This window comes from Polyergus mexicanus, unplaced genomic scaffold, assembly GCF_030449975.1.
Source record: "Polyergus mexicanus isolate NDT 795.1 unplaced genomic scaffold, iyPolMexi1.0 SCAF_7, whole genome shotgun sequence".
Classification (NCBI taxonomy): Eukaryota; Metazoa; Arthropoda; class Insecta; order Hymenoptera; family Formicidae; genus Polyergus; species Polyergus mexicanus.
The window spans coordinates 8,219,387-8,241,506 of record NW_027223327.1 but is presented as its reverse complement, the minus strand read 5'-3'; the positions used below and the strand labels follow the sequence as shown (position 1 = coordinate 8,241,506).

The window sequence follows — 22,120 nt, the reverse complement described above, 5'->3', positions numbered from 1 at the left end:
TCGCAAACAAAGAATGCCTAGACTATTTTCTGCCGCATGTGTCTGTATGGTATAGCACGTAAAGAGCGACAATATATTCATCACAAGTAGATCCATCATAGTGTAATACATACCTCCTAAAGAGGAAAAAAGAAAGATAAAGCGGAGTGTGACGGTCCTTCAACGATGTTCCTTGTGCGATTCATCCGTCAGAATCGCGTTGGGAGCGCGTTTCGTTTAATGTTCTATGTAAGAATTTAAATCATAATGCATATACTATTGGAAGAAGTGTCCATTCGCGCGATATGAAAGAAGCTACACGAAGAGATTCTCCCAAAAAGAAGATTCTACTTGTATTTACAAAAGTATTTAGAGAGCGAGAGATAAAATCATCACTTCGTCAGATTGTGTCCAATAGTAAATTGTTTATGATTTAAACAAATTTTTACGATGAAAGCCTTAACATTTAGAGTACCGGTCTCTCTGATTACGTTGTCAATTCGTTGAGATTTATTTATGTACACTACCGCATTTTTTTTGGAGAACTGTCTAGAACAATTAGACAGAGCGACTTCGATTTTAAAAAAGCGGCCAGACGCGATTAAAGTAAAGACATTTGCAGTTAGCAGCAGATTTTTGCACGTTATACGAAAATTCAGAAAATAAATCGCGGCAGCTGCGCTGTTTTTTTAATAGTATTCAGAACGGGATTGTCTATTTACACATGTAATAATTTTATTTTGTTTCTCTTTTATACCAGTATGTAACGTTGCACTAGCAACGTTTTAGAGACAATGTTTATTATGTTTATTATGTATGTATTAAATGTTTTCTTTGTTTTTTACCAGAGGGAATATTTTTAGTGGTTTTTATTTGGATAATAAATGTCGACCGATATCAAAGATGATTCGTCAATCGATTGAGACAAATACGAAATGTAAACGTCCATTGTAAATATCGGTGCAATAGAGAAAATATTCAAATTAATATTATTTGACGTGAGAGAGAGAGAGAGAGAGGGGTGTCCGAGCATTATTTTAAAGGGGAAAAGGAAGACCTTCCTGTTTCGTGCAATCACAGTCGGATCCTTGTTGTAAAAAGCAATGTGGGGGAACGATATTGATACAAGTAGCATTGTCGGCGACGGACAAGAGCACTATGATAATGCTGCTACACATGATATTACCGTTCTCCCGTTCTCCGTATGATTCGCGATTCCGTTTATTTTATTTTCGTCGTAAGCAATTCGCAAGCGCGGTGTTTATGTTAAGTTAGATAAACAAATGGGAAGCTATCCAGAGACTACCGCACGCTATATATATATATATATATATATATATATATATATAAATATATACATATACAATAATTGTACTCTATGAGATATTGACTGGAAATGAGTATTCCTGTTCGCTAAAACTAAGTAAGAACTAATAGTATAATAGAGGTATCTCTTGATGATATTTTTCGATGATATAAGACTTAGTTGCATTGGAAAGGAGGTTTATTCTCGCGGTGGGTACTTGTAAAGTAATCCGAATGGAGTAATCCGTGTGTAGTAGGATGAAAGAACGGAATGACGTTTCCTTTCATGGTTGGAAATTTCAGTATGACGAATAGAAAATGGAGAAAACGTGCGTGCGGTTATATATCGTGAAACCTGTAAATATAACAATGTGTATAATATTATAACACAATGGAGACGTGCATTCCTTATACGCGAATGCAAAAACATGTAAGTATCTCTCTCTTTTTCAACGGACCCTGAAATTGACTGACTACTAAAGTAAATAAAAAGAAATATAATGATAAGTACATTGAGATTCTCAATTAAGTGTGACACATTCACACACATTTAGACACAGAATATATTTCTAACAGACGCGTTGACTTATCTGACGAATAAAATAACATTATATTTTTTAGTCTACTTTGTATATTTAACATGAAATAATATTTTGGACATTGAAAGAGTTGGTCTTTCGATTACTTTACGAGTGCTCCAAACCGATTATTTTTATCATACATAAATGTATAATTTTATAATGCAATAACGTTTACGATAATTTTATTCGTAACTTCTTAAATGACAAGAGATAAAAAAAGAAAAGAAAAAAAAAGGATAGATCTGTTCATCTTCATCGTTTAATTTAATACTTTTTTCATTTTATCTTCTCTCATCAAAACTTTGTATTCAGTAAAGGAGTTTCTCCCTTTTTTCTCTTCTATATATTTTTTCTTTTTTTAAATAAAATAAGACTAAGACATACCAAATGAGAGAAATGTAAAGGCGAGTTTTGTTAGGTTAGTATCTATCGCATATCAAGAAAGCAAAAAAATACATGCGCTGGTACACACTGTATTTGCCTATGGCGTCCAGATATATTTATACCTGGCACGCGCGAGACCACTTTTACTCTAGCGAGAGTATACGACTAGAAGTATTAATATTTAATAATGATAATTTATATACATATATATATATATATGTATATGTGTGTGGGTGTGTGTGTGTGTGTGCGTGTAGCGCGCGCGCGTGTATATATATATGTATAAGTATTGATATCCGAATGGATGGTCATGTTTTTGAAGATTATTGTAGAGCCATAGAACAAATGAGGAATATTTTTAAATCTTTTTGGAGATGTTATAATTTTATTATTATTTTTAGTATTATTATTTATATATATTCTCGTGTTACTATATTATTATATATATGTTATTAGCTAAAATCTTTTAAATTTATTATATGAAATTATATGAATTAATATACGCTAATTATAATTAATATTAATAATATTAATATTATTAGTTAATATTATTAATTAATATTGATATTAATATTATTAATTAATATTATTAATATATTATATATATAGTTTTTCCATTTTTATTTAATATATATGCAAATTTTTCTTCTTTGACGTTTACTATCAAATTTTGTTTGAAGTACAAAATATATCGGTTATCCGACATGAATTTTAGATATCGCTATATGAATTATACGAAATGTCAAATCATACATTCAAAGACTGATGGCCATTCATTTGGAGGCTCTTGTATCATAAGCACGAATCGGGTATGGCAATCGTTGTTTTCTTTTTTAAAGGAGTCGAAAGAGAGATTGCGTGCGAGTCAGCGTAGGGTGCGTGAGTGCGCGATCACACATTGTGCGAGATAATAGGACAAGACTATTATTATATATTATATTAGCCTATTGGCGAATGACGCGCCTGGAATGTGTGCCCCTGGAACGTTGTACCACGAGACTAAAAAAAAATCGATATCATAATTATGTGTCGTTTGATATAAACGAGTAATATAGTATGTATCATCGTTTTATACACAATCTAATTAAAAGATATCTCTCAACGTACACTATGTACATTCCTAGTATATATATATATATATATACACATATATACACACACGCTCTTCTCACTGTCATACACGTTGCATTACACGCGCATAAAGGAGAAGAAAGAAATGCATGGACCTATTATATATACATATACATATACATACATACATACATACATATATATATATATATATAATTATATATACATACATGTATGTGTATATTTATATATATAAAAAACATATATAAATATATTTATAATTGTAGCTATTCCAAAAAAAAAAAAAAAAAAAAAAAAACGGACCACCGCGAATATCGACGTTTGCGAATGATCATTAAATTAATGCAAGTGAAAATCATTGACGATACCTTCGTGCGCATTAATCATCATCGGCATCATTTATTATCGTCATCATCATCGGTAATAACGACGTAACGTCAGAGCGTGTTTCGCGTTGAATAATACGCCCGATTACGGAGTGTCTCACGTATAAACGCACGAACAGTGAAATCTATCGACCTGTGTCTGCAGTATAAAGAACGTTTCTAATAAAAACACAGACACACACATACATACACTTGAGCGCAATAGAGAGAGAGAGAGAGAGAGAGAGAGAGAGAGAGAGAGAGAGAGAGAGAGAGAGAGAGAGAGAGAGAGAGAGAGAGAGAGAGAAAAGAGAGAACAAAATATATGAATATAGTTTTACAAGATGGCTTTGCCAGCCATCCCCTTTAGTTTTATATCTGAGACACGGAAAAGGCTGAGAAGCGATTAGCCGATAATACTAAATGACCTTGAGATATCCTAATGTAAAGTTTCATTCTTTTACCGATGTACGGTTATTGTACGCATACATACATAGCACGACATTTGAAAAAAATAAGTGTACACACACACACACACACATACGCATCTTGTCGAGCTCATTTATATAACTCTCAAAAGACTTTGTACCAATTTTCTCTTTATTTAGTTCGACATTTTGAAATTGGAGAACGCGACAGCGGTTCGAGAGGGGAACCGACGTCGCGCTCTAAGACGCGAAATGTCAGTCTCTTAGCCAAAGTTAGAATTTGCGTTTTTTACCTCTTACTACCTTTTCTCTTTCCTATTGTTTCCTGCTCTCCCCCTTTCCCCTTCCCTCCTCCTACTCCACCACCCATTCTTCCTTCTCGCCTCATTCCTCTACACGATATATACATATATATATATATTTGACACTTTTTTATCATGATTGCTATATATTAATTTTAATTATAATTTCTCTAAAGTATATATAGATATGTATACTTATCTTTATAATATAATCGTGGTAATTCTTAAACTTAGAAGAACAATATATTTAGCGTATATAGAGATTGAAGTATACATATACATAAAAGTGAAGTATATATATATATATATTGATAAAGTAATTAAGGTCGCAAATTAGAAATTTGAGATCGAGCGCATGTAATGTGCCGTAAGGACGACAACCGGTATATTTACCGTAAGAATTATTAAGATTCGGGTGTGTTATAGACACGTCGGACACATACACACGTTACATACACATATAAGGCAGCCTTGTATAGTCGAACGCTATTCGAGGGCTGTTATCTCGCGAAGAATATTCATTGATTGAACAAAAGACGAAGATCAGTAAGTGTAAATGTTTGTAAACAAATTATGAAACATTATTTGTTCAGTGCCTACATATTTACACAGTAATAATAAAGATGAAGATTAGTGAAATCACCTGATTCTTTTTAATCTCAGTTCCCTCCTTTCTCCTATATCGGTTTTTTTGAAAATTAAAAAAAAAAGAGAAGGACAGCTCTGATGAAAGAAAAATTCTCTTGTTATATATTATTCTTAGAAATGTCCACGAACGCGTATATATATGTAACTTATGCATAAATTGATTAATAAATGTGATTACACGATATAATGACATGTTTCATATATACATGCGTACAGCATAAATGTATTCGCGTTCCGTTCGTCGAGGAAAGTAATGCATTAATCAATATTTTTTTTTATAATGTATCTATCATCTTCGAAAAAAGAGAATACTTTTTTGAATTTTTTTCACGTTACTTCTTATCGTTATGTTATACGCGGAAGCGCAAAAGCAGGGTCCAAATTTAACGAGCTTAGGCCATTCTCCCTTTTGTCCCTTTTCGCTAACTTCTTTCTGATGGATATATTTTTCTTTAGGGATATAAAATATCACATATGTTTTGATAACTACTACGTCTAATAATGCAAACGAACGCACCGATTAGACATAATCGTGAATCATCCTCCTATTTTGTCTTTCGTCTCATAATTAGACGATGGCAAATATTGGCTAATTTATAATAAAATAAATTTATATATCATTTATAAGATAAAAAAAATCTTATTTCTCAAAACTAAATATAGATACGTATATTTTTTATTGCGTCATATCCTTCGAGAATTCGTATCCGATCGGTGCAAAATATTATTGAATGTTGAAAGATGTCAAAATATAATCAATATATTGCAAGAGCTATGTCATAAAATTTTATCGGGGATCTTAAAAATGAAGACGAAATATTCGCTTGTCGTCAAAAATCACCTGATCGATCGTCATCGCATGACAGCCCATCTGGCACGCACATTCGTCGCCGCGACTTGTCTTTCCAGGAAACGCCGAAATGCTTTTATCGCGGCTAGGTCACGTAATAAACAAGACGACGAATCGGTCGTTTTGATCCCGTACCGACACCTTGTGTCTCTTTCTTCGCCGCAACATTTTCTAACATCGAGAGCTTGCCGCTGATACGTCCAACACGGGAGAAGAGTCTCACTCTCCCACCACCTCGACTACAAGTAGGGGGACTCGAACTCGAGGCGACGCACGTTGTTCCTTGTTCCCAGAGTCTTCGGTATCGGTATCAGTAGTTGATAGAAAGTCGCTGACGTCGGTCGATGCGCGCCTCACTCGCTTCGCCGAATAAGCTATTCGTCCGCGAGAAATACGAAGTTTCTTAAAGTTCCGCGCGAAAGAATCGGCTACGAACTGTCGTAGCACATTAACGGATCATGTGCGTCATGTTGCCAATGTTGCAGGAAAATTCTTTGTTCCCGTTTAATCCCAGCTTGGACGAAGAAATAAAGCGGCTATTCGACATCGCCGTAAGCAAAAGGCCACAGCCAAATGGTATGTTGTTGTATCTTATTCGATTTATTGATAATCTCTTTATTATTCGTATATACATTTATAGAGTTGCTAAAAATCTCTGTTATTTATAACGGGATTTAGGATGGAATGCTGATAATTTTATGTATTAACGCTGCCGAGAAAGTTGATTTAATGGGATCCCTCTTGTCACAATTATTTAAAATTTATAATACATACTTAACGCTATCTGTGATCTACCTATATTAGCTAATTGCTAACTAATTCCCCGTAGTTAACGGATTTTCTTATTGTACTTTGTACTCTATATGAGAACAAAAATTCAACTAAGACATCTTGGTATATTTTGATTTTTCTTAAGAAAACTTAAAAAGAGGGTGTAAGTATTTTTATGGTATTTTATGACCAGTCGAAAAAAAAAAAGAAGAAAGAACGCGCTTATATTAAATTTGGGAAAACGGTTATAAGGTTTGACTGCATTGCGCAAATATTTTTAAAAACTTTTCCTTGCATCTCCTTTCATATTTTCGCCTTAGAATATACGAGACACGATTTGTTTTTTTCTCTTCTTTTGTTTTTAATTCTATTTCCTATAGTTTACATCTCTCTTTCTTTGCTTGAAGCTTTTAAGTATATGATTATTTTATTTTAAAATAATCATATGCAAAAATATAAAAGAGAGAACGCAGCTATAAAAAGAAAGGAAATTTTTATATTTTAAAAAGAGAGAGAGAATGAATAATTGTCGAATAAAGTAATGTTAGAAAATCACATGATGCAAATAAATCTTGCATGTTTTTTTTTCTTTTATTTTCCAAGTTTTTTATTTAATATGGAGAAATGCATAGCCTCTTTTGAAATATTGCATATAAATCTTTTGCGATTAGAAACTATCCGTGTCGTCGATAAGACTTATGATTCGATTTGTCAAATACCATTAGTAATTTCACAAAGGCTTATATAAACTATATAAAAAGAAAAATAAATAAAGGACAAGTTTTGGTTTGTTGATTGAAGATTGAGATTTTTAAGTAAAGAAGACTGTAGTCAAGTGTCCGGAGATTTTTTTTTAATTCGTTAAACGAGCAACGTTGGATGTGTGTAATAACTTTAACGATGTAAAATATTTAAAAATACGATTAAATTTTTCTTGTACAACAAAATAATTTAGGCTTTGTTGTAATCGGTAAATTAACGTGAATAGTAAATGTGTTTTCCTTTATTGTTGGTTAAAAATATGTATTACTTCACATATGTAGCCTATGACTCTTCATAAAATTGACAATCGCGATTATATTTCGTTGCGTCAGTCGGTTTTACTTAAATAGGCATCTATGCCATCGAATCTCAACGAAATCACTAATACATAAATAAAAAAAAAATTATAAAAATATATAGATTTTTCGTAAAACAATTTGAAATAATTTAAATTAATAAAAAAATATGTAGAAAGATATGTATCGAGATTTTTATTTTTTTTAATAAAATATATCTTTATTTATACGCTATTTCTCTATAGCTGCTGTTGAGATTAATTCGATATGTAAAAAACATAAGATGATATATATAGATTATTCAAGTTTTAAAAAGACGTAAATATTATTGTTATTAATTTTCAAAATCAATTTTCTCGAAAACGAAGCCTTGTACAGTATATCAGAAAATATATTTTATTTTCAATTTTTATTTTTACTCAAAGAATATTATTCCATTCATAGTTATACTATAATTTTGTATTAACAAGCATGTAAGCTTCCATATTATAATTTCTCCAATTTGTTCATTTTTAGTCCATTCTAGTGTATTTTCTGGTCCATTAGAGTTTATTTTTCCAGATATTTTCCGAATTACTAGATTATCTTACCATGATTGTGGAACGAGTCTCAGTAAAACTTTTCTTTGCAGCCGAAAATATCCGTTTATCGATGATCGTTGCCGCGATACACACGGATCACGGCTACGCCGATCGTAATCTCTTATCGCATTTTGCACGTGTGCATCTTTCGTGACCGCGATCGCGGTACCCTTTGTGAAAATGACCCGGCACCGGTACCGGCGAGTATTCGGCCGAATAGCTTTTATTTCATCGACGATGAGACAAAAGTTTGATTGAGGTTGCGTGCAAGGATTTGTTTATCTTTCGATACTGATTCCCGATGACGAATATCGTGCCCGGTTTAAACGCTTAGTGACGGACTTTCGGTCCGAGAAAGGCCGGGCATGTTTACAAAATCAGCGGCCGATATCGAATTACGCTCTCTCGCTCTGCCTGCATTATAGAAAACAGCTCGAGACTCTGCTATTCCGAAACAAGAGAAAAGGTAAAAGATACGTTTACCTTTTTTATATATATATATATATATATATATATATATATATACAGGTGTCTTGCGTCGTTATATCGTATTCGTTTATTAAGAATCGATCCTAGGTTTAATGTTACGTCGACGGTGATATTATTTGTGTGTGATATAATATATAATCTTATGTTCTCAAACTTTTAATATTATTCATGATTGTATTAAATTTATAAAACATTATATTTTGACGAATTTTTTAAGTAGTTTCTTCATTTGATAGTGAACGTAAATGACATATTTTACATTGATATCTTTATGAATTATTATTTATTACGAGGATAGCTTGTGACGGTTAAGAAGACATTCCTAATATTAATATAATTTATGCATTTACGCGCAAATTTAATCTTTTAATTCAGAATGTTGGTCCAGGAACGTCGGACAAAATGAAATAGACGTCAGGATAATATTATTAGTATTTTAGAGAATGTTATCTATATTATTACTATAGTATTTAGTATGTCACCATCAAATTAAAGAAATCTTTTTGTTTAATGAGAGGTATTCTTGTGAGAAAAAAATTTCTAGTTTATACTTGTTCTTATTTGCATCTAATAAATAATAGTCTTCTTATTTTTTTACGATTTTTAAAAATTTTTGTTATAGTTGAAGAAGTGATGGAAGAATTTCGACACAATGGCCGCGACTACGAGTATTGTCCAGACTTCGATATAGACGTAACGAAACAGAGCATGCCGCGGCGAAAGAAGAACAAGAAACCCTTACCAACGGAATGCGTCTTTTGTAGAAATAACGGGGAGGAAGAGGCATATTATCGGAAACACTTGCTAAAGGACATCGATGGACGTATCATATGTCCCGTTCTCAGGTATAGTTTAATTATAACGCTCAAATATACAAATTTTATCGCTTTTGGCGTTAAGATATTGCAACCTTCTTATTCACTTTCATATAGTCGAAACGGGTTTTATGTAAACGATAAATATGTAGTCAAGTGATATATTGCGAGAGTTTTAAAGACGATAACTAGTGTTTATAAATAAGAATGCGACGCGTAAAAATGACTGAGTGAATAAACAGAAAATTATTTTTATGAATCAATCTATCTCTTGAATTTATTTTCTTTTAAGTACCTTAGATTTTAATTTAATTGACAACAGAGAAAAGATCGACATTTATTTTTTATTTCATAAATATTCCCTTGATAAATGCCTACAATGTAGTATTTTACAGTGTTTATTAGCCTTGGTGCTCAGATTTCTTCAACAGAAAATAATTTTCCGGCATGATTGAAATACCTCTTTTTTTTTCCCATATACCATGTAAAAATCGAGACGTTTGATTAACAGGGCTTATACATGCCCGATTTGTGGCGCAAGCGGCGATGTAGCACACACAGTTAAATACTGTCCAAAGGGACCTTACAATCCATGGGGAATGAGCATACCGAATACCTTCAAATGGACGAGAAACTCTACGGGAAAACGTCGCAACAAGTAAGGCAAGGCATATGAAACTTTCTATGTGGGCGATGGAACAGCCTCTCTCTTTTTTTTTTTTTTTTTTAGATTATACCTTGCTTAAGGTAACTTATAGGGAATAAAAGTATCGTAATTAATCTTGACAGATGAATACTACAATTTTTAACCCGAAAGTACACTCGTTCTTCATGTTATTCAATTTTGATATAATTTGTAAATAATAAATTATAGTGGATACATAGAAACTATTCCTATACATATATATATATATATATATAAATTTAAAAAATTGTAATAATTTATTAAACTATGATTTTAACGAAAAAAATCTCTTTTATTATATTTTTTAAACTGCACATAACTTACTATATACAAGAGAACATCCTGTGTCACTTTTATATATAATTCATTTTGCACTCCCAATTTCTCATTAAACATCAATATCTTTAAATAAAAAAAAAACAGAGAGAGAGAGAGAATATAATTTTTTTTATTTTGTAATTCCATCGCCCACAATTGACAAATATTTCACGAAATTATATCTTCTAAGCGCGAGATTTTCAATAGGAAGGAATAAGAAGCGGTTCTTTGAGTATACATCTCCACTGTTAATAGAGGCTATCCACGTCTAAATGACAACGAATTCGTATAAAATAATCTAGATTATTAGATTTCTTTTATATACTTTTGTACTTAACATTTACACTCGTCTGTGACAGACGAATATTGACACTTGACGTGATCTCGCATCCTCGTGAATACACTGAAACATCGGTTCTAAATTGAGATCGAGATGTGACTTTAGTTAGTTTCGCGTCGCCCTTCCGCATTTTTCCTGCATTTATAATTTATCCCATCTCTCTCGCATTCTTCCTATTTGTAATATAATTCATTCCATGTCATAATTCATAATGCAGTAATGAAGAAAATCGATTTAGAACGAGGAAAAGTTTACGCGTATTTCGAGAATCGCGCGATATGATAGATTCAATGGCACGTATACATCAATTTCGCGTCGTGATTTTAAGATGAAACGCAATTTTTTTACACGCGCGCGATATACTTTCGCGATGATTTCTTAAACAGTAGAGACATTTAAAATTCAATGTGACTCACAATATATCATCGATAAACCAATATACACAGATATTTTCTTAAGATTCTAAATATCGTAAGAAATATGTGCGCGCGCCTGTATAACACCCCTCGATAACATATTAAGTCACATTGAAAGAATCGTGTATGGATAAAAGAAACTAGCTGCTTTTAAAATGATTATAATAGAAGCGTTTAATTTTTCACGAATTTAGATTTCGATATGTCTCTATGTGCGTATGTCTTAAGTAGTTAGATTTATAACAAGATTACGCATTCCAAAGATCCTCGATATATGAAGAATTCATGGGAAGAACACAATAAGTTCGTAATTTGTAACATTTTAGATACAACTTTATCGTATCTGAAATGAAGCTAAATTATAAGCTATGAATATATTTTTATATATTGTATGATTTTTCTTCTGAATTCATCATTTATATTATAATGTGCCATATATTTCTACTACTTTTTTCTCTTCTTCTTGCTAAGAATATGAAAAAGTCGTCAATATGATGTCAATATAACGATTAACGTGATATATCATAAAAAGTACGTTAGATACTTTGGACATATATAATGATATGACCAAGTTTGTGGCGCTTTCTTTAATTTTGGAACTTGACATTTTTCCAGCGCTTAGTTCATTGAATTATGATTCAACTTAAAAAAAACAAAAAGAAAAAAAAAGGTACAAAATGCAATATGATGGTAACGAGAGAATTTTATATACAATTTATTAATTGCACATGTTCAAATGTAAGAACATCTGTCTCGACTTCGAAGTGATAAGAACAATGTGATCTTTTAAAAGAGAGATCTTCTGGCCTTGCTTAAATATTTCAGTACATTAGTCTCTTATTTTCTATTTAAACATTTTCCCTCTTCATATATATATATATATAGTCTAATTGATACCAAATTATTGCAATCAAGAATAACGTACGTCTTTATTTTAATTTATTTTAATTTATTTTTCATTATATATGCGATGTGTTTCGACGATTATATGATTTATCATAATTACATCGTAATTTACCATTGAAAGTTGAAGCAATATTATTTAATCGTAACACTATCGATTAATTTTCAAAATATTATTCATTATTTGTTTTCTTCTCTTTTTTCAATCAAACGTGATGATAACATGTGCCTTATAAGATGTTCAGTTTTTATAATTTTACGATATAGGTTGATGAGACATATATAGTTTAATGTTTAATACATATATAATATAAGTATAGTATATCGTATGAAAGATAACTATTATATATGCGCATTTCACATGCGTTTTTACGACAAATTTGAAATGTGCATTTCGAAAATATGAAAAGTCTTATCGACCGACATCGAATGTTTTGAATAGTTATAATAAGAAAGTGATAGATGCTCTTATACGAGCATTACATGAGCAATGATATTAATTTATACATCTTGCAGCGTTATAAGATGTATATTTTATGAGCTTATAAATTATCATCGCAATATCTATATATTTTTATATGTGTGCGGAAGCGTGTCCTTTGCGTGATATCAAAAATCTGTGTAGCAATAATCTAGAATAATTGTATAAAAATAATCTTCCCTCAAAAGTTATCTTACATGTTTAAATATATATTTCCGTAATTATTTTATTTATTTTGCTTTATCAATTCAGGCACAAAACGGTCTGTTCTCAATTCTGTGTATTGTACGTATTATTGCCATATCCAGAGAATATTGGAATTGTTGTCACTGTCAGTCTCGCTACGATCTTGTCAAGGCCATCGAAACAAACTCTGTTATCGAAACGGTACTTCTTCGTGTTTATACGTAGGCTTTCGCTTCGAGGAAGATTTGACAGTTCGTAGAAGACGCATGCTTTTTTGCAGTCGACCCTTCTTTCCGATATTTTTTAAAAATTCGCGAAAGGACACGCTTTCATATTTTTTCGGCACATAATTACATACATATCGATAAACTTTCTAAAATAATTAAAATGAAATATTTCTTGAAAAAGTTTTAACAATTTGAAAATTTTCCCCGAGAAAATAAAAATACATGTAGTTGAATGATAAATAAATCAGCTATTGTGTTGTGTTGTATCTTTTTATTCGCATCAACAAATGTAATAAATCTGTACATTTATTTTCTATATAATATATAAATATATATATAATCTCCATGCAAAATACACGTGGTTGAAAAATAAATCGGGTATTGTATCTTTTTACCGCATCAACAAATTTAATAAATCTGTACATTTTTTTCTGTTTAATATATAAATATACATATATATGTTATTTCATTTCTTTTTAATTACTTTGGAAAATTTATCAATATGTGTGCGAATTACGTAGAGAAGTTCCCGCGAGAAAAACGTCAATTTTTTTCTCTGATATTTTTTTTATAACTCTGCTGTTGAATGAGTTATTGTTACAACTTAATACTTATATTAATAATATTAAAATTAAGTTTGAAGCTTTCCTATTTTTTGTTACTCGTATAGTAAAATGTTGATAAAATATAGAGTATATAAGATACAGAATATATGTGTATGTGCGTACACAGACAGTAAATTGAGTTAATTCAGCGCTATACGCTTAATTCCATCAGTTAAAAGCAGCTAATAATTAATGTCGCAAATTTAGTTTACAATATTTAATAGATTACATCACGAAATATTTAGAATTTATTATTTACGCGGTTATTATTTATGATCTTCAAGATACATTTCAATTCTCAAAATATAATTCATCTTCGAAAGAATTCATGTTTCATTAATCAGCTTTAATAGCATAGCACTAAGAATTTTATTTGCATAAACATTGATGATATTTTGAAGAATGTACAAATAATAATTACTAGAAAATTATTAATTAATAGAAAAAGATAATTTGACAGCATTATGTATCACCTTCGAATGACAGCTTTTTTCAAGAATTGAAATGTCTTAAAGATTTAATATCAGCTGGAAAAGAAAAAGAAATAGGATAAAGCACTCGAATATTACGAAGGACGATGCAATAAATACTTCCAGTTTTGTTTTTTGCCGACGATAAAATAGTGTTTAAGAATTGTCCATATCAGAAATTACGACATTATAAAATTGTTCCTATTAGAAATTAATAATATATAGCAACGAAGTGTTATATTTCTAAAATTTTGGAGTGTGTATGAACACTTTTGTAATTATTACTTATAAAGCATACTATTTAATAGTGCGAATAAGTTCTTACTTTTGTAAGATATGATGCGCCTTGTACCTTATGGCATACGTTGCCAAAGCTTAGAATTATATGCGCAATTTCTATATAGAGTGCTGTCGTAATATATCGATTGATTTAGAGAGTGCGAGATGACTTTATAGTAACCTGAAACCGTGCAGCGGCATTCTCGTAATTAATAGCAGCAACAAATCATAACGATTAAAGCAGCAAATAAGAAATAAATTTCATATATATATATATAAGCAAAAGAAATTTAAAAATTTCATAATTCCAGATTCACAATAATTTAACGTCCAGTTGCACGTTTTACAGAATTGTACAAATAATTATTTTGTCGCCTCTGATATTGATCGAGGCTCCTCTCGGATTAAGCATTTTTGTTCGCAAACACATAACTCGAGCGATTACACACTACTTATCCAAAAATGAGAATTTTCTAGTTGATACGATGAAACCTTTTGGATTTTTATTTTTCTTGTATCCCCTCACTGTATTAAATTTCCGTTTATTCGGAACAAATCTTGTGCATTCTGGACATTCCTTCTTTTCATAGTCGTTTGTATTTTAAGATTAGTCTTACACGCAATCATCTCGCCATTCTAATTGTATTAAGGATAATTATTATTTCCGCTTTATATATATATATATATATATATATATTAATATATTATTTAAGTATATTTGTACAAAATTGTATTATGCTCAATAATGAAATATAAAGAATATATATGCATTTGAATAAAAGATAATTTATTTACCTTCTGTCATATGATATCGCTTTCTTTTTAGTTATATATTCAATGATATAACGTGTTACAAAACATTGCAAAATTTATCGGAGATCTACGAGTTACACTTTCTGTCCCTTCATTTTAAAATATGACGTGACTGTATATGTATCTTTTGCGGAATCTATGTTATTCGCGCATGTGCGAAAAAAGGCTATTTATTTAGCCATTAATCTTATATTAATATTTTTAAATCAACGCAAACTCTAAATAATTCTTTTTTTTTTTTTTTTTTTTTGCATGAACTATAGTCGCTATTTTAGCATCAACTAATTGTATAAATCGTCACCACACACGAATGTTAGCGTATGTTTTTGTTATAAAATTTTATTTTTATTTTCATTCTATAAAGTTGTAATTATTATTTAAAAATACGCAGCTTGTATTATAATGAAACATTTTAATACTTAATGATATTAATATATGTACGCTCATAAAAACTTTTACCGGTTGCTGCTTTCAGTATCGGCTAGTATGTAAGTAGGTCATATCCTTTGTACTTGTCTAGTCAAACGATATTCGTCCTTGACATTCTATAGAATTATATTATTTAAATTGTGAAATTAATATTCAATTTTGCATTTATACGTATTTTCCGATCTAATAATGTTACCATTGTTCGTGAAATTATTTAGTATTTATTATTTTTTATCTCATATAAGATCATTTCTTTGTAATTCCGATTAAACAGAATATCTCTTGGTTATTCTCGTTATATTATTTACGGCTACTTTGATTAATTTAATTATTGATTAATTTGCAGGATGTGCTCTTTGGAACAGCAAAACTTCTATTATGTTATGAATAATAATTATATCGTTTATTACCAGCATCCACGTTGGCACAGTACGAATGATAATTATATTATTCGAAATTTTGATGTTAATCATGCAAGTTAATCAATGATTAAATTTATTGAAATTTAATCAAGTGGCTTGCAGAGTTATAAACATTTTTAATATTCGTTAATATCTTCTCTTTCTCTTTTTTAATATTTTGAATCATGGTGATATATATATATATGAAACACGCCGCTATTATATTTTACCTTCGAAAATTGGTCGGTATAACAAAAGATAGTATGCTATTAGCGTCATATCTGCATCTGAACATTCCCCATAAACCGGGAAATATTTAGCACATCCTGCATACATAAATGTACGCTCGTGTTAAAAATCCTTCAATAGACCACAAGCCACCGGATAGTAACGATTCGTCGTCATGCCGCAACGCTACGTGCTGCTAGTGAACGTTATTGTCGTCGTGACGATGATGATGATGATCGGCGTCGCATTTTCGGAAGGTACGAATCGCGAACTCGTTCAGATCGAAAGACCAGTTCGAATGATTCCAGTGGGAAACGTCCTCTTCCCTCAAAATCGGAAAGCGATGTCATTCACCGACTCTTTGCCTATATTCTTTTTGCATCTCCTCAAATACAAAGTACAGTATCAGAAGCTGGATAAAATCATGACTACCACTACCACTACTACTACTACTACTACTACTACCACTGTACCACCGCCTAGAGTTTGCATCTGTGTAGCGTTCTATTTGTGCGGTAGTCAGACTGATGATACAGGAATCGATATTCGGTGAGTTGATAAAAATTCGGTAATTTTAATCGATATTATTTGTTAGTCCATCAACATCGATAAATTTTTATTATCTATTTAGTCTTAATTTTATTTAATTTTAACTTTATTTAAATTTATTTCACATATATTCTTTTTATTTGATCTTATTCTCTCTATTAAGATTTCATTAAAATTTTAGATTTAATTTTATAATTTTTTAAATTATTTTAAAATTGTATCTCTTTTTAAATTTTCTATAGAATTAAATTCTATACTCTTATACACATTAGATAAACTAAGTTTTAAATTATGATCGATTTTGATCTAGAATTCAAGATATAACTAATTATCGTAATAATCGTGTCGCAGCGCTTATAGATGCTCTGAAATCTACGAGGTCTGTTGCCGCCTGTTACGGAATGTCACAATACCACCTTCAACAATATCTCCGACTGCACCCCCGACTACTCGTCCAACATCACCACCGATCATTTTTCCGACCGTACCACCGATTCCTACCATACTTCCGAATTGCATCTGCATGGAGATATCACTGTGCAACCCCAATGGAATAGTCAACATTTTTGGCGAGGGTATAATAAATCCGCGGCAACAGTACGGTCTGTGTCCAAATGCCAATCAAGTTTGCTGCAGCGTATTGGCGACCACGAGACAGCGACCAACAACGAGCCCTCCGATGACCACGGTATCGATGATGACGACGACGACGACGACGCCGACACCTGGACAAACGCACCTATGCTTCATGTGCAACAATACTATTCAATGTTTCATTTGCGTGAACATTATCGCGCCAAATAACAGCGTGATAGACCCCAGGTTCTCCCAGATCTTGTCGGGAGGAAATGTCTGCACGCTGACAACCCTGTTGCCCTGTTACGCTAGCCCATCTGCCTCGTCAGTTATGGATTTGCTCGGTCCATTGAAGAATCCGGATACTCCGCAGGCTTGTTATTGCGTGAAGACCTGGCTGTGTTCCGAGGGAAACGTAGTAAGCCCGGACGGTCTGGGTATAATAGATCCGAGATTCACGGTTTGCTCGTCAACCGACCAAGTGTGCTGTCGACTGGTAGGAATCGATCTTCGAGGTCTTCGCAGCGTTTCCGTTTCCTCGTCCACAAATCTCGCTGTCGAACGATTCGACCATTTGACTTCGGAGATTACTTGTGGTATACAGAACAGCAATTACGCACCGCGTAAGTATAAACTTGCTTAAAATTTTAATCGAATGACAATAATAACAATCGCTAATTATTACAGCGCAGTCTGCTCCCGCTGATTCCGGGAAGACTTATTTCGCCGAATTCCCATGGATGGTCGCGCTTCTCGTAAAGCCCACAAACGGCGATTCTTACGTTTTCAAATGCGGTGCTTCAATGATAAGTAACGAGGCCGTCCTTACTGCCGCACATTGCGTTGTAAAGTATGTTTTATTAAATTATTACTTAAAGTATGCATTATTGCGTTATAAATTGAAGGCGAAAAAAAGCCATCGGAAAAATGTCGAAATATGAAACGTCTTTTGAACTTGCGTATCGATATAATCGATCGATATATTATATATATTTTTCTTCTATTAATTTCTTGACAGTGAGAAACCTGAAAATTTAATTGCACGCTTCGGTCAATGGGACATAAGAAGTAACATTCAACCATTGCCTATTCAAGAAGCAAAGATTCTCGCAATAGCTGTGCATCCGTCTTACTACAGCGGTGGGCTATTTCACGACGTAGCTGTTCTTATTCTGGAAAAATCAGTCGTCTATAGCGCGAATGTCATGCCGATTTGCCTTCCTGAACAGAATAAGGTCTTCCCGGCCGGGAGCATATGCTACGGAATAGGATGGGGTAGCAATTCGTTCGGTAAGTTTCAAAAGTGATTTTTGCGCATTCCTTACTGTTTCTTCTAATTTAGCATTTATTCGTAAAATCATGCTCTAGGATCAGAAGGACAATATCAGGCCGAGCTTCGAAAGGTCGATCTTCCTATCGTCGATCATGCGGATTGTCAGACGCGTTTACGAAATACGAAATTGGGCCAGTACTTTCAACTACACGGATCATTTATCTGCGCGGGCGGCGAAACGAACAGAGACACGTGTCGCGGTGACGGCGGTGGACCTCTGATTTGTCAAGCTACGACGGGACAATTTTTTCAAGTGAGTCAGAGATCAATAGACGATGTTTTCTTCTTCTTCAAGAATTTTGAAAATCTTCTCTTTAAATATATATATTTTCTCTCTCCTTCTAGATATTCGCAATATTAAATTTTTTAAATAATTATATGTTTAATCAATAACACACTCTCTCTCTTATTTTGTGTTAGTTATTATTTCAATTCTTATTTACTTACTACTTATTTATTGTTAATTTTGCTTATTGTTTTAATTATATCCGAAATTAAATTGAGTCGATAGACACATATTAATATCGAATGATATAAGAAATATGATATATACGGATATGTGTGTGTGTGTGTGTGTGTGTGTATATAAGCTTAGATAAATTTAAATTTCAGGCTGGCATTGTATCATGGGGTATTGATTGCGGAATCTCTAATGTTCCTGCGGTATATGCCAGTACATCACAACATCGTCAATGGATAGATCAACAGCTTGTGACTTTTGGCGTGTAGGATGTTTAATATTTATAGTTCAATAGTTATCATGTGCTTTTTACAATCATATAGTTACCATGATCTTTTTACCTCGCTTATATAAATTATGATATAGAATGTATTATACAATTGTATTTGTTAGAAAATATCGAAATATATTATATATGTGTAATATATTTTGCATTATAAAATATTTATAAATATTATTCACTATATAAAGTTAATAAACACCATTTACTTGTATAATATAAGTAATTACGCATTTTTGTGATATTAATCTTCAAAAATAAATTATAAAAAATATAGAAAAACTGATATAATTTAATATATATATATATATATAAAAAACTGAATTTTCAATTTAATAAATATTCCACATAGTATCGTACATAAATATCATTATCGTGATATCTAAAAATCGGTTCTAAAATAAAATTGCACTAACAAAAGACAAATATATAAAATATAGATATTTAAGTTTGCGATATCGTTATTTGATAATTAACAATTAAAAAATTGTCAAAAAAAGCTTCCACCGTGACAATGTTTTCACATTGCCGTGACCAGGATTCGAACCTGGGTTACTACGGCCACAACGTAGGGTCCTAACCACTAGACGATCACGGCTACTGGAAGAACTGATTGCATATTGGAGAATTGAGCATAATGTTCGCGCCAGTGATAGAATTTTCATAATTAAGCACATACTTTAATATCGTAATAAACAGTATAATTAATGTATTTTTGTAATGAGACAATGTATACATAAGATAATTATAATATATAAAAATCTGAGTTTCAAAAAATTACACCGGAGGACGATGTAAGTATATAAAATATCAAAAATATTTATGCTCACATATAAGGCTATTAAGGTAGTGATGGATAATTATAAAAAATAACTTCCACCATGATAATATTTTCACATTGCCGTGACCAGGATTCGAACCTGGGTTACTACGGCCACAACGTAGGGTCCTAACCACTAGACGATCACGGCTATTGGAAGAGCTGATTCCAAAATTGGAGAACCGAGTAGAAACAAAAATAATCTGTAACAAATTCTAAATCATTCAATATATATATATATATCTTGTTCAATAATATCATAATACATTAAATTATTTGGAATAAAACATAATAAAAAAATAAAAATAAAAAAATATATAGAATTTTTAATTAATGAGGTAGTTAATATTCTCGTTATATATAAATATAAGGACGTTGTGTTTAGACTAAATAACAATATTAACAATATATGCGCAATAAATCAGAAATAATTAAATTGAATAATAAATTTGATTTTTAATTTAATCTCTTTAAAAAAATTAATTTGAGGTACGTTTTTTTTTTTAAAGTAATGTGCGCAAAAAATACGCTTGTTTTTAAATAACAATACGTCAGCATTGTTTTGATGAGGAAGTAATTATTTAATTAAATTATTATGTGAAAGGCAGATATATATAACGCGTGTATTCATGATTTCCTGCTAACAATTATAATTATAATTACTGTCAATGATTACATCCTTTAGATGGTAGCAGAACATCTTAAAGCATAACTCTTTTCAAGTTGCTGTCAGATTTCTTATTGCAAATAATATATATATATATATATATATATATATATAAGCTTTGTTAATCTTGAGACTTTCATAATTGTAAGAAAAATTATAAGAGTAGAAAGATATTGTCTCTCTCTCCATATATCTGCGATGCCAAAGATTTTGATTTTATAGATTAAGATTTTACATTTTGCACAGTAGATTTTTATAAATTCTTTTAATTCATTCATTTTGCGCAAAATGTTCACTTTCCGAGTGATAAATGCGTTTGAAATGATTTGCGAAAAACGTGATTCATATTGTTTCCCGTTGCGTTTGATAAAATGGCAATATAATTGATCATTGACATAGTGCTGATGAAACGATGTTGCAACAGCTGATATCTGTCAGTGTTACGTGTAAGCAGCGCAGCGGTAAAGTACACGACAATTTCTATATATCGAAATGCGTCATTTATGATGATTAAATAGCATGTATTTTATTGACCCATTTTTAATATGCTATAAAGTACGAGTTTTCTTTAATGAGCTATTTATAGAATACGAGATGTGCATTGTTTTCATATTATATAAATTTCAATGGTTCGATCGTTTTCTTTGTAACTTTTTAAATCAAATTATAATTCGGATATTTTTTTTCTTCCTACGGTAAGCTGTACAAAAAAAAAAATCTTGTTTAAAATATCATGGCAAACGAGCCGTTGATTGTTTTAATAATGGATTCTAAGAATGCTCATCTAGACATAAATGACCTTAACACTAAAAACTTGGTAAGCCCCTACCGAATATAGAATAGAATAGCGAGACACGTTGAGTATATCGCAATTCGGCAAGGATTTAATACGAATACCAAAATTATGTCGGATTTGCATATTTTATGTGCATTTATATTATTACTGATTACAATTTAACAAAGTCACTTTTCGGCTTTTAAAAATGCGCGTACGAAACTTCAAATT

The 22,120-nt window shown here is 31.4% G+C and overlaps 2 protein-coding genes and 2 non-coding genes across 6 annotated transcripts; 2 read left to right on the top strand and 2 right to left on the bottom strand.

Annotated features, from left to right (window-relative positions):
* Window positions 1-6,238: 6,238 nt before the first annotated feature.
* Nanos (protein nanos) lies at window positions 6,239-11,526 on the top strand. 3 transcript variants are annotated; one of them, XM_070298879.1, is made up of 4 exons: window positions 6,239-6,510; window positions 9,456-9,678; window positions 10,160-10,306; window positions 10,859-11,526. In XM_070298879.1, the coding sequence occupies exons 1-4, from the start codon at window positions 6,393-6,395 to the stop codon at window positions 10,866-10,868; spliced, it is 498 nt and encodes a 165-aa protein (XP_070154980.1). In that variant the 5' UTR covers window positions 6,239-6,392; the 3' UTR covers window positions 10,869-11,526. The 3 variants fall into 3 exon arrangements, with proteins under 3 accessions (XP_070154980.1, XP_070154981.1, XP_070154978.1); XM_070298880.1 differs by having other exon boundaries at window positions 10,160-10,311; XM_070298877.1 differs by lacking the exon at window positions 10,859-11,526 and adding an exon at window positions 10,379-10,519.
* Window positions 11,527-16,604: 5,078 nt separating this feature from the next.
* LOC138935169 (inactive CLIP domain-containing serine protease A28) lies at window positions 16,605-19,681 on the top strand. The gene is made up of 6 exons (XM_070299596.1): window positions 16,605-16,978; window positions 17,330-18,177; window positions 18,242-18,404; window positions 18,573-18,844; window positions 18,929-19,140; window positions 19,500-19,681. The coding sequence occupies exons 1-6, from the start codon at window positions 16,605-16,607 to the stop codon at window positions 19,614-19,616; spliced, it is 1,986 nt and encodes a 661-aa protein (XP_070155697.1). The 3' UTR covers window positions 19,617-19,681.
* Window positions 19,682-20,153: 472 nt separating this feature from the next.
* On the bottom strand, window positions 20,154-20,225 carry Trnah-gug (transfer RNA histidin (anticodon GUG)). The gene has a single exon. It is a non-coding gene; the product is annotated as a tRNA-His (tRNA).
* A 301-nt stretch (window positions 20,226-20,526) lies between these two features.
* Window positions 20,527-20,598, bottom strand: Trnah-gug (transfer RNA histidin (anticodon GUG)). The gene has a single exon. It is a non-coding gene; the product is annotated as a tRNA-His (tRNA).
* Window positions 20,599-22,120: the final 1,522 nt, after the last annotated feature.

Excerpts from the sequence above, each read along its gene's own strand:
- Nanos (XM_070298877.1), top strand. The coding sequence starts at position 6,393 with ATGTGCGTCATGTTGCCAATGTTGCAGGAAAATTCTTTGTTCCCGTTT. Across the intron at positions 6,511-9,455 it reads CAAAAGGCCACAGCCAAATG|TTGAAGAAGTGATGGAAGAA; the intron begins GTATGTTGTTGT and ends TTTTTGTTATAG. Across the intron at positions 9,679-10,159 it reads ATCATATGTCCCGTTCTCAG|GGCTTATACATGCCCGATTT; the intron begins GTATAGTTTAAT and ends TTTGATTAACAG.
- LOC138935169 (XM_070299596.1), top strand. The coding sequence starts at position 16,605 with ATGCCGCAACGCTACGTGCTGCTAGTGAACGTTATTGTCGTCGTGACG. Across the intron at positions 16,979-17,329 it reads GATACAGGAATCGATATTCG|CGCTTATAGATGCTCTGAAA; the intron begins GTGAGTTGATAA and ends ATCGTGTCGCAG. Across the intron at positions 19,141-19,499 it reads CGACGGGACAATTTTTTCAA|GCTGGCATTGTATCATGGGG; the intron begins GTGAGTCAGAGA and ends TTTAAATTTCAG.